We start from the raw sequence: 13,920 nt of genomic DNA, 5'->3' as shown, positions 1-13,920 counted from the left end.
GCCGGGCTGAGAGCCGGGGGCCCACGCCGCGTATAGCAGGGGGCAACGCAAATCAACAGCTGGACATTCATTACTAACCACCCCCTCCCCCCGCCAAAAGATCCCCCGTATAGCATAAACAGATTGTTGGGACGAGTGCTGTTTGCGAGCAGCACCTATGAAGGCCGGCACGGCACACGAGGGGGTGGGTGGCCGGCACCAGGCTGTGGGTCAAAGCTCCACGCAGATTTATTAAATTAACTATTGCTGTACGCACGCTGGTGGCTTAGTGTGCTTGGCAAGGAGCCTGTGGTACACTCGATGAGTGTACCACAGGCTCCCATAGAGACCAACATACTCACAGCGAGGCCCTCAGATCCACAGAGAGGCCCTCAGACCCACAGAGACCCGCAGACTCACAGACAGACCCTCAGACCCACAGAGACCAACAGACTCACAGACAGACCCTCAGACCCACAGAGACCAACAGACTCACAGACAGACCCTCAGACCCACAGAGACCAACAGACTCACAGACAGACCCTCAGACCCACAGAGACCAACAGACTCACAGACAGACCCTCAGATCCACAGAGACCAACAGACTCACAGACAGACCCTCAGACCCACAGAGACCAACAGACTCACAGACAGACCCTCAGATCCACAGAGACCAACAGACTCACAGACAGACCCTCAGACCCACAGAGACCAACAGACTCACATAGAGGCCCTCAGATCCACAGAGACCAACAGACTCACAGAGAGACCCTAAGATCCACAGAGACCCGCAGACTCACAGACAGACCCTCAGACCCACAGAGACCAACAGACTCACAGACAGACCCTCAGACCCACAGAGACCAACAGACTCACATAGAGGCCCTCAGACCCACAGAGACCAACAGACTCACAGACAGACCCTCAGACCCACAGAGACCAACAGACTCACAGACAGACCCTCAGACCCACAGAGACCAACAGACTCACATAGAGGCCCTCAGACCCACAGAGACCAACAGACTCACAGACAGACCCTCAGACTCACAGACAGACCCTCAGACCCACAGAGACCAACAGACTCACAGACAGACCCTCAGACCCACAGAGACCAACAGACTCACAGAGGGACCCTCAGACCCACAGAGACCCGCAGACTCACAGACAGACCGCCAGAGAGACCGCCAGGTTCACAGCGAGGCCCCCAAGACTCACAGAGAGATTCCCAGATTCACAGAGAAAACCCCAGAGACAGACCTCCAGACCCACAGAGAGACCCCCCCCCCACCCCAGACTCACAGACAGACCCCCAGACCTTTGGTGGGGTCAAGCGTCGGCATCGGCTGACGAATCAGCAGTCGGCGCTCGGCGTGGCGCGGTTTGAATGCCTCCACCAAAATCCAACCCCGGGGGGAGGGGGACTGCCCGACTTTGGGAGGGAATCCGGGACCGACTTCTGAAATCGATCGGCCGCGCCCTCGCGGTCAGAGGTCAACGCGTGGGATCCCTCCGCGAAGCGGAGAAAGTTTGCACAGTCGTTGAAGGGATGATAAAGACGCGCAGTTTTATCCCCCGTGCGGGTCGGCACGTTCCCATAGTGGCACAGCGGCGGCGGCGGCGGCGGCGGTGGCGTGTGGGCGATGAATGTCAAAGGGGCACGTGGTCCAACGGGTGGGGACGCTGAGTGGAGTCACGCGGCGACGGTGGGATAGCGTCACCTAACAAGAGAAACATCACTCGATTCGTTCAACCATGGGAACGCCGCCGCTGACCAAGCGGTACGGGTCTCTTTCAGAAGTGACCCTTGGGCTATCGCCAATGATTGCTCAGCGAAGCGGCTTATCGTTGCGCGAATATTTATCGCGGCCAAACAGCTCCGGAGGGGGAGAGGCGGAGGGACCCTGAGAAAAATCCACACGACCACGGGGAGAGAGACGGTCGAGAAAAACACGCAGACTCCAAATACACCGCAAGCAGTCGTCAGGGTCTGTATTGAACCCACGACCTCCTGTACACCAGACCAGGTAGTTAAGATCTCGCCACCGTGGCGCACCTAGAGACCCATAGACTCACACAGAGACCCATAGACTCACACAGAGACCCATAGACTCACACAGAGACCCATAGACTCACACAGAGACCCATAGAATCACACAGAGACCCATAGACTCACACAGAGACCCAAAGACTCACACAGAGACCCATAGACTCACACAGAGACCCATAGACTCACACAGAGACCCATAGACTCACACAGAGACCCATAGACTCACACAGAGACCCATAGACTCACACAGAGACGCATAGACTCACACAGAGACCCACAGACTCACACAGAGACCCACAGACTCACACAGAGACCCATAGACTCACACAGAGACCCATAGACTCACACAGAGACCCATATACTCACACAGAGACCCATAGACTCACACAGAGACCCATAGACTCACACAGAGACCCATAGAATCACACAGAGACGCATAGACTCACACAGAGACCCATAGACTCACACAGAGACCCATAGACTCACACAGAGACCCATAGACTCACACAGAGAACCATATACTCACACAGAGACCCATAGACTCACACAGAGACCCATAGAATCACACAGAGACCCATAGACTCACACAGAGACCCATAGATTCACACAGAGACCCATAGACTCACACAGAGACCCATAGACTCACACAGAGACCCATAGACTCACACAGAGACCCACAGACTCACACAGAGACCCACAGACTCACACAGAGACCCACAGACTCACACAGAGACCCACAGACTCACACAGAGACCCATAGACTCACACAGAGACCCATAGACTCACACAGAGACCCATAGACTCACACAGAGACCCATAGACTCACACAGAGACCCATAGAATCACACAGAGACCCATAGACTCACACAGAGACCCAAAGACTCACACAGAGACCCATAGACTCACACAGAGACCCATAGACTCACACAGAGACCCATAGACTCACACAGAGACCCATAGACTCACACAGAGACCCATAGACTCACACAGAGACGCATAGACTCACACAGAGACCCATAGACTCACACAGAGACCCACAGACTCACACAGAGACCCATAGACTCACACAGAGACCCATAGACTCACACAGAGACCCATAGACTCACACAGAGACCCATATACTCACACAGAGACCCATAGACTCACACAGAGACCCATAGACTCACACAGAGACCCATAGAATCACACAGAGACGCATAGACTCACACAGAGACCCATAGACTCACACAGAGACCCATAGACTCACACAGAGACCCATAGACTCACACAGAGAACCATATACTCACACAGAGACCCATAGACTCACACAGAGACCCATAGAATCACACAGAGACCCATAGACTCACACAGAGACCCATAGATTCACACAGAGACCCATAGACTCACACAGAGACCCATAGACTCACACAGAGACCCATAGACTCACACAGAGACCCATAGACTCACACAAAGACCCACAGACTCACACAGAGACCCACAGACTCACACAGAGACCCACAGACTCACACAGAGACCCACAGACTCACACAGAGACCCATAGACTCACACAGAGACCCATAGACTCACACAGAGACCCATAGACTCACACAGAGACCCATAGACTCACATAGAGACCCTTGGGGTCACGTGGTAGGCAAGTGGTCTTGTGCAATAAATTAAATGGGGACCAGCTGTCCAATTCCCGCCCTACGCCCCGCCCCCTCCAATGTCACGTGCGGGCCGCTGCAGTTGCACCGCCTGCGTGCTCACGAGTTCCACCAGCGACCGGGTCACAGGGCGGCTGGGAGAGGCTCACGCTGAGAGGTGAACTCCCATGACCCCCCACCTGGCCTTCCCCCGCCGCCCCACTCCCTCCCTCCTTCTGCCCTGGGGACGCCTCACCTGGGCTCACCTGTACCGGCATGATCCGGGATTTACAAATACCCGGCATTGTGAGATATTCCGCACACTCACGCTGCCGTCAGCACGCTCACCTAGGGCTCACCGGGGGCTCACCTGGGGCTCACCTGGGGCTCACCTGGGGCACACCTGGGACTCACCTGGGGCTCACGTGGAGCACACCTTGGGCTCACTAGGGGCACACTAGGGGCTCACGTGAGGCTCACATGGGGTTCACATGGAGCTCATCTTGGTTACCCCTGGGGCTCCCAAGGGGCTCATTTGGGGTTCACCTGGGGATTCCCTGGCGTTCATCTGGGGCTCACGTGGAGCTCATCTGGGGCTCACGTGGAGCTCACTAGGGAGCTCACCTGCGGCTTACCTGAGGCTCCAATGGAGCTCACCTGAGGCTCATCTGGGGTTCACGTGGAGCTCACCTGAGGATCACGTGGAGCTCACCTGAGGCTCCATGGAGCTCACCTGAGGCTCCAATGGAGCTCACCTGAGGCTCACATGGAGCTCACCTGAGGCTCCAATGGAGCTCACCTGAGGCTCACATGGAGCTCACCTGAGGCTCACATGGAGCTCACCTGAGGCTGAAATGGAGCTCACCTGAGGCTCACATTGAGCTCACCTGAGGCTCACATGGAGCTCAAATTAGGCTCTTATGGAGCTCACCTGAGGCTTACATTGAGCTCAAATGAGGCTCACATGGAGCTCACCTGAGGCTCACATGGAGCTCACCTGAGGCTCACATGGAGCTCACGCAGGGCACACCTGGGGCTGAGCTGAGGCTCAACCTGGTGGGCGAGGATGCTGGGGCGAGCACCGCCCCTTTCAATTTAAACATTTTAATACAAACATGTTGGAAGCAATTCATATCTTTTAAGCTCTCATCCCTAAGAATTCGAATATATAGAGCAGTTCATATGCTGATGGGATCACGTGGTAATGCTCCATGACGTGTTTTAAATCTATAATTACACAGTGAATATTGAACTGAAGCTTGACTTTAAAAAAAATGCTATCGCAAATCAAATCGCACCTTTGGCTTTGTAACTTGAGCGACGAGGGCAAGTGCAACGAACCAACTTGACCAACCACGTGGTGACTTCGCGGACGGCGGCGGCGGCCGCCGCTGGCCAATCAGCAGCGGCCTTCGCTAGCGGTATGAACGATTCCACCGGAATGAATCGGTGGGCGTGGTGAACGTCATTATTATCAGCGTGGTGAACGGCATTATTATTATCAGCGTGGTGAACGGCATTATTATTATCAGCGTGGTGAACGGCATTATTATTATCAGCGTGGTGAACGGCATTATCATTATCAGCGTGGTGAACGTCATTATTATCTGCGTGGTGAATGGCATTATTATTATCAGCGTGGTGAACGGAATTATTATTATCTGCGTGATGAACGGAATTATTATTATCTGCGTGGTGAATGTCATTATTATCAGCATGGTGAACGGCATTATTATCAGCGTGGTAAACGGCATTATTATTATCAGCGTGGTGATGCGGCATTATTATTATCAGCGTGGTGAACGGCATTATTATTATCAACATGGTGAACGGCATTATTATTATCAGCGTGCTAATGCGGCATTATTATTATCAGCGTGGTGAACGGCATTATTATCAGCGTGGTGAACGTCATTATTATTATCAGCGTGGTGATGCGGCATTATTATTATCAGCGTGGTGAACGTCATTATTATTATCAGCGTGGTGAACGGCATTATTATTATCAGCGTGGTGAACGGCATTATTATTATCAGCGTGGTGAACGGCATTATTATTATCAGCGTGCTAATGCGGCATTATTATCAGCGTGGTGAATGGCATTAATATTATCAGCATGGTGAATGGAATTATTATTATCTGCGTGGTGAACGGCATTATTATTATCAGCATGGTGAACGGCATTATTATTATCAGCGTGGTAAACGGCATTATTGTTATCAGTGTGGTGATGCGGCATTATCATTATCAGCGTGGTGAACGGCATTATTATCAGCGTGGTGAACGGCATTATTATTATCAGAGTGGTGAACGTCATTATTATCAGCGTGGTGAATGGCATTAATATTATCAGCGTGGTGATGCGGCATTATTATTATCAGCGTGGTGAACGGCATTATTATTATTATCAGCTTGGTGAACGGCATTATTATTATCAGCGTGGTGAACGTCATTATTATTATCAGCGTGGTGATGCGGCATTATTATCAGCGTGGTAAACGGAATTATTATTATCAGCGTGGTGAACGTCATTATTATTATCAGCGTGGTGAACGGCATTATTATTATCAGCGTGGTGAACGGCATTATTATTATCAGCGTGGTGAACGGCATTATTATCTGCGTGGTGAACGGCATTATTATTATCTTCGTGAACGGCATTATTATTATCAGCGTGGTGAACGGCATTATTATTATCAGCGTGGTGAACGGCATTATTATTATCAGCGTGGTGAACGGCATTATTATTATCAGCGTGGTGAACGGCATTATTATTATCAGCGTCAGTTTAACACGTAGGCTTTCGCGACCAATATTATTCATAATAAAGGTTTTTGGGTTAGATCGCGTTATTTATAAATGTGTCGTAACCCGCCACCACCCGACACGGCCAATCAGAAAAAAGTGTCACGTTGGCAAAAGACAAATAGTTCACTACTTTAGCCCACCGGTGTGTTGAAGAGTGAATCCACAACATTTACAGTTTGAATACGACATTTCGCTGGTAATTACATCCAGCATCATCGGGCAATTCGCCAGAATGGTAAAGCCCTGACTTGCTCCCGGTCTTAAACAGAGCAGCAGCAGGGTGACGTCATCATTTAGCTCATTCAAACTGTAAATGTTGTGGATTCACTCTTCAACACACCGGTGGGCTAAAGTAGTGAACTATTTGTCTTTTTTCTTCTTTGGTTCTTTCGGTAAAGTCACGTAGAATGAGAATAAAATAATAAATTGATAAAATAAAATAACACAATAATATTCTCACGACGTTTCGGCCACAACACAAGCGGCCTTCATCAGGTGAAGGGAGCGAGACTGTCTGGTAGGACAGCGCTGTAAATCATCAGGTGAAGGGAGCGAGACTGTCTGGTAGGACAGCGCTGTCCTACCAGACAGTCTCGCTCCCTTCACCTGATGAAGGCCGCTTGTGTTGTGGCCGAAACGTCGTGAGAATATTATTGTGTTATTTTATTTTATCAATTTATTATTTTATTCTCATTCTACGTGACTTTACCGAAAGAACCAAAGAAGATGAATCATTGCAGTCACGAAAGCTTTAAATCGAAATTTATTTGTCTTTTGTCAACGTGACACTTTTTTGCTGATTGGCCGTGTCGGGTGGTGGAGGGTTACGACACATTTATAAATAACGCGATCTAACCCAAAAACCTTTATTATGAATATTATCAGCGTGGTGATGCGGCATTATTATTATTATCAGCGTGGTAAATGGCATTATTATTATCAGCGTGGTGAACGGCATTATTATTATCAGCGTGGTGATGCGGCATTATTATTATCAACGTGGTGAACGGCATTATTATTATCAGCGTGGTGAACGGCTTTATTATTATCAGCGTGGTGAACGGCATTATTATTATCAGCATGGTGAACAACATTATTATCAGCGTGCTAATGTGGCATTATTATTATCAGCGTGGTGAACGGCATTATTATTATTATTATTATCAGCGTGGTGAACGGCATTAGTATTATTATCAGCGTGGTGAACGCCATTATTATTATCAGTGTGGTGATGCGGCATTATTATTATTATCAGCAGTGGTGATGCGGTAGATTGGGACTGGTCAATATTGTGATTTGTCTGTACGCAAGGTCGCACCTACAGACTATTATTATTATAGATCACGGACTCCTCTTGGCCCTGACCGCATCGTCGTTAACGCTCTCACGGTCTCCAACATTGAACGCTGCAGGGGGAGCGGCGCTCCCGGTCTCCGTCAAAGTGCAGCCCACCTACCAGCCCCAACGTAAGTTAACCCCTTTGCAAGATAACCGAGTGAAATACAGGGTGCCACAAAAAAATGTTAACACGTACATGGGGGACTACCGTTTTCAATGGAAAAAGAACGGATAACAATACACCATAACACGATGACAAATGTAATGTTAATAGCTTCAAAAAGTCAGTGGCCCACTTGTTCGCCATCATTGTCAACACGTGCCCTGGAATCTTCTCCAGGTGATCTCTCCAGAGCCTGGAGGCAGCAGCACATTTCTCGAGGGATCGTTGAAAATTCTCAAGACTGTGTGAGCATTTTTTTTTAAGCGCCCTGTAAATATCCCACGAAGCGTGATTCTACGGGTAATTTCAACCGCGTTTTAAGCAAGTGCCGCTTGTTCTTTCATCCACTCTTGTTGAAAAACAAATCTTAACTCGTAGCTTTGGCCACCAAGGGGGTGGGTGGGTGGGGGGGCAGGGCATCCTCCTGCCCCCCACGCTCGTCACGCTACTGACCAGAATCTATTCCCGTGGGGGATCAATAACCGATTCTGAAAACCATCAGCGGCCAAGAGATCCCTCCGCGCGCGGATACGACAACGCTCGCGAGAATTATTGGAACGCGTGACAACGGACGCGCCGCGACTTTGCCCCGCGGGGTCGGCACGTTCTTCCCGCAGTGGCATGATGGCAGCGGCGGCGGCGGGGGTAGAGGCAGGGGGCGCGGCGTGTGTGTGGCGTGACGAATGCCTGGAGGCACGCCGTGGCGATGCTGGGGTTCTCACATGGGGGGGGGGGGCAGGCTGGAGGGGCCAAGTGCTGTTAGTGTACGCACGAAAGGCAGACACATCCCCCCGTACATAGCCTCAACAGAAAGTTGCTCTTAGTCGAGTAGCGAGTAGCACCTATGAAGGCCGGCACGGCCTTCACGAGCGGGTGGGTGGCCAGCACCGCGCCCGGCCGAATTTGTCACCGATGTTGGCCGTGAGCGGGAATCGAACTCGGTTCGCCCGGTTCGTAGGGCGGCGGAGCTAAACCACTACCCCTACCGCTCCCGACAGTGGAAAACAGACGCGGGTAGCACGGGAGAGTGCAATCAACATCTGAAAATGAATTACTTTTTACCAGCAACCCCATACCCCCCACTCCCCAACCAACGATCCCCCGTATAGCCTTAACAGACTGTAGGGGCAAGTGCTGTTAGCGAGTAGAACCAATGAACGCCAGAACGGCACACGAGGGGGTGAGTGGACAGCACCACGCCCGACCGCCTTTGTCTCCCCAGTGGCGATGTTTACTACACACCGCACCAGGTACTCATTTGAGGCTGAGTCGACCTAGGAGAGGCTCAGGACCGGTTCAAATAATCGCCACTGGTGTTGTCCGTGAGTGGGAATCGAACTCGGCTCGCCGGGTTTATAGCGCAGGGCGCTAACCACTACACCACCGCTCCCCACACAACAACAACCGCCATTCGCCACTAAGTGGCGGTGACGTCACCACGACGCTTGTGCCAGGCTAGGTGCACTGTGAGGCCACGTGACAGGTCACGGAACAGACCCAGCTGACTGAGATGACTGGTAGATTCACCAGATTGTACCCCCTCTGCCAACTTGCCGCATCCTAGCCGCCCGGCGTTCCGTTCGTTGTTGTGAGCGTCGCTTCTCTGCCCTCCGTTGTTACTTAAGTGGGCGACTTGCCTCCAACTGCCCAGTAGCAGCGTCCTTCACGAGCCTTCTCCAGAGAGAGGAGGCTCACACAAGGACACACACACAGGTGGAACACACACAAATATGGAACACACACACACAGATATACACACAAGGGCACACGTACAGGTGGAACACACACACAGATGGAACACACACACACAGATATGCACACAAGGGCACACGTACAGGTGGAACAAAGGCAACATAGGGGGAACACAGATGCACACACAGAGAGATAACTCTCACTAGGGACACACACACACTAGGGACACACACTAGGGACACACACGCACGAGAGACACACACACACACACTAGGGACACACACGCACGAGGGACACACACACACTAGGGACACACACACACGAGAGACACACACGCACTAGGGACACACACACTAGGGACACACACGAGAGACACACACACGCACGAGACACACACACGCACGAGGCACACACACACACACGAGAGACACACACACACAAAGGACACACACACAGGACACACACACACGAGAGACACACACACACACTAGGGACACACACACGAGAGACACACACACACTAGGGACACACACACACACACGAGAGACACACACTAGGGACACACACACTAGGGACACACACTAGGGACACACACACACACGAGACACACACACACACGACAGACACACACACTAGGGACACACACGAGAGACACACACGAGAGACACACACGAGAGACACACACACACGAGAGACACAGACACACACACACGAGAGACACACACGAGAGACACACACTAAGGACACACACACACGAGGGGGACACTGGACAATGCGGCTCTCCAAAGCAGCGGGTCAATGCGGGTGAGGTCAGCTGCTAGAGACAGCCAGCGGTGTTGACGCGAACACGGCCGTGTTGACATTCACGGGCAGCCTTGAATACCAAACTCATAGATACAGGACACCCAGCACTCTAAATACAGGACACCCAGCACTCTAGATACAGGACACACAGCACTCAGATACAGGACACCCAGCACTCATACAGGACACCCATCACTCATAGATACAGGACACCCATCACTCATAGATACAGGACACACAGCACTCATACAGGACACCCAGCATTCTAGATACAGGACACCCAGCACTCTAGAGACAGGACACCCAGCACTCTAGATACAGGACACCCAGCACTCTAGAGACAGGACACCCAGCACTCATACAGGACACCCAGCACTCATAGATACAGGACACCCAGCACTCATAGATACAGGACACCCATCACTCAAGATAAAGGACACTCATCACTCATAGATACAGGACACCCATCACTCAGATACAGGACACTCATCACTCATAGATACAGGACACAGCACTCATAGATACAGGACACCCAGCACTCATAGATACAGGACACTCATCACTCATATATACAGGACACAGCACACAGATACAGGACACACAGCACTCATACAGGACACCCATCAATCAGATACAGGGCACAGCACTCATAGATACAGGACACCCAGCACTCTAGATACAGGACGCCCAGCACTCTAGATACAGGACGCCCAGCACTCTAGATACAGGACACCCAGCACTCTAGATACAGGACACCCAGCACGCATAGATACAGGACACACAGCACTCATAGATACAGGACACACAGCACTCATAGATACAGGACACCCAACACTCATAGATACAGGACACTCAGCACTCATAGATACAGGACACCCAGCACTCATACAGGACACCCAGCACTCATAGATACAGGACACTCAGCACTCTAGATAAAGGACACTCATCACTCATAGATACAGGACACCCATCACTCAGATACAGGACACCCAGCACTCAGATACAGGTCACCCAGCACTCATAGATACAGGACACCCAGCACTCATAGATACAGGACACACAGCACTCATAGATACAGGTCACCCAGCACTCATAGATACAGGTCACACAGCACTCATAGATACAGGACACTCAGCACTCATAGATACAGGACACCCAGCACTCATAGATACAGGACACTCAGCACTCATAGATACAGGACACACAGCACTCATAGATACAGGACACACAGCACTCAGATACAGGACACACAGCACTCATTCAAACAGAACACCCAGCACTCATAGATACAGGACACTCAGCACTACTAGATACAGGACACTCAGCACGCCTAGATACAGGGCACCCGGCACTCCTAGATACAGGACACCCATCACTCATAGATACAGGACACCCAGCACTCATAGATACAGGGCACACGGCACTCATTCATACAGAACACCCAGGTCTTACTAATACAGGACACCCGGCACTCATTCATACGGGACATCCAGCACTTACTAATACATGACACCCAGTACCAATACCATACATACAGGACACCTAGTACTCACTCATACAAGATACTCAGCACTTACTCATACAGAACACCCAGCACTCACTCATACAAGATACCCAGCACTTACTCATACAGGACACCCGGCACTCATTCATACAGGGCACCCGGCACTCATTCATACAAGACATCCAGCACTCATTCATGCAGGGCACCCAACACCATGAGATAGGATGGTCCCACCAGACAGGACACCCGGGCACGCTGCTGGACAGAACCGTCGGACAGCACACCCACGCGACTAAGGTGTGTGGGGGAGGTCACCCCCATCACTCAACATCCTCGTACGTTTGCAGAGTCACGGTGATTCGAGAGGCAACTGCGGCTCTATCAGCTGCGGAATCTGAAGCTGCTCCTGCTGCTGCTGCTGCCGCATCCGCATTGTGTCCGCGTGCGGGGGGGGGCTCACCTTGATCAGGTCCAGGGGGTGCGTGCAGCAAGCCGCGCCCGCAGAGGCGAGGCCCCCAAAGTACCAGCGAGACACGCGCTGGGAGTCGCCCCCCATCCTGAGATTCTGCTGCTGCTAGTGCTGATTCTGCTGCTGCTGCTAGTGCTGGTTCTGCTGTGGCTGCTGCTAGTACTGATTATGCTGCTGCTGCTAGTGCTGATGCTGCTGCTAGTGCTGGTTCTGCTGTGGCTGCTGCTGCTAGTACTGATTATGCTGCTGCTGCTCGTGCTGATGCTGCTGCTAGTGCTGGTTCTGCTGTGGCTGCTGCTGCTAGTACTGATTATGATGCTGCTGCTGCTGCTTACTAGTGATGATGCTGCTGCTAGTGCTGATTTTGCTGTGGCTGCTCGTGCTGATGCTGCTGCTTGCTAGTGCTGATGCCGCGTCTGCTGATGCTGCTGCTGCCGCCGCTGCTATTACTGACGCTGCTGATACTGCTGCTTGCTTGAAAGTGCTTCTTGCCGCCGCGTGTTACTGCTGCTGTTCGCACTGCTGCCTCCAATGCCCTCGCTTGCTGACGATGCGAGTGATTACTTTCTTTTTACTACCGCTGTTCCGATTGGCGTGCACTCTCACTTCTTCTCCTCCACCTCACTCGCTCGCTCACAACTACCACCACCGCTCTTGCTGCTGCTGCTGACCGGAGACTGACAGAGAGGCGCGCTCTGACCGCTGCCAAAAAGAGCAGGGCGAGTAGGAGCAGGAGGAGGAGGAGTCGAACCGAGCCGGCGGGAGAGGGGCGACACCCCCAACACCTCTCCCCTGCACTCTCCTCTCACTCCTACCCCCCTCCTCCTATCTCATGTCCTCCCTTCTCGCCCCTGTCCTCCCTTGCCCTCTCCTCCCCTCTCTCCTGCCCTCCCTCCTCCGCTCTCTCCTCTCCTCCCCTCTCTGCTCCCCCTCTCGGCGCGCCAACGCTGAGAGGCGGGGCCACGTGGCCGTATGGCGCCACGTGGTCCCCGCCTCCCCGATACTTCCTGGTCACGTGCTATCACGTGACGGGGAAAACGCCCCTCCCCCCCTCCCGCCGGGCACGATCAGCTGTGCGTGACGTCACGCCGGGTGGCGTGGTGGGGGGGCCCGTCACTCAAGAGCCCTGCGATTGGGTAGCTGTCGATTAACTCGAGTCACGATTCGATTAGTCGATTATGGCGGGCAAAGATTCTATTGCTCGATTATTGGTGAAGCGATCATTACGAATAACGATTCAGGATCAGCGATTGGCTATAACACGATCGATTCAATTGGTCTAATTATTACGGGAGACGGTTCGATTAATCGATTATCGGTGGCGCTATAATTGCAGGGGCAAGCCTCGATTAATCGATTGACTGCAGCCCGATCGTTGCGAGTTCCGTTTCGATGAATACTGGGAATAATCAGTTTAAGTCGGGGTCACATGCCTGTCAACCCATAGGGGCCGTCCATAAATGACGTCACGCGATTTTGGACGATTTTTGA

At 52.0% G+C, this 13,920-nt stretch overlaps 1 protein-coding gene across 1 annotated transcript in view; it reads right to left on the bottom strand.

Moving 5' to 3' along the window:
* Window positions 1-13,319, bottom strand: part of SLC25A10 (solute carrier family 25 member 10) — a 33,359-nt gene extending 20,040 nt beyond the window's left edge. Inside the window, exon 1 of the mRNA XM_032976111.2 lies at window positions 12,421-13,319. Coding sequence (XP_032832002.1) covers window positions 12,421-12,516 — 96 coding nt within the window. The 5' untranslated portion in view covers window positions 12,517-13,319. The remainder of the gene's footprint in view (window positions 1-12,420) is intronic.
* Between the last annotated feature and the right edge of the window lie 601 nt (window positions 13,320-13,920).

Source organism: Petromyzon marinus, chromosome 58 (genome assembly GCF_048934315.1).
Source record: "Petromyzon marinus isolate PM22_M1 ecotype Great Lakes invasive population chromosome 58, UKy_Petmar_22M1.pri1.0, whole genome shotgun sequence".
In the NCBI taxonomy this organism is placed as follows: Eukaryota; Metazoa; Chordata; class Hyperoartia; order Petromyzontiformes; family Petromyzontidae; genus Petromyzon; species Petromyzon marinus.
The sequence above is the reverse complement of the archived record's forward strand: the minus strand, read 5'-3'. Positions and strand labels throughout refer to the sequence as shown.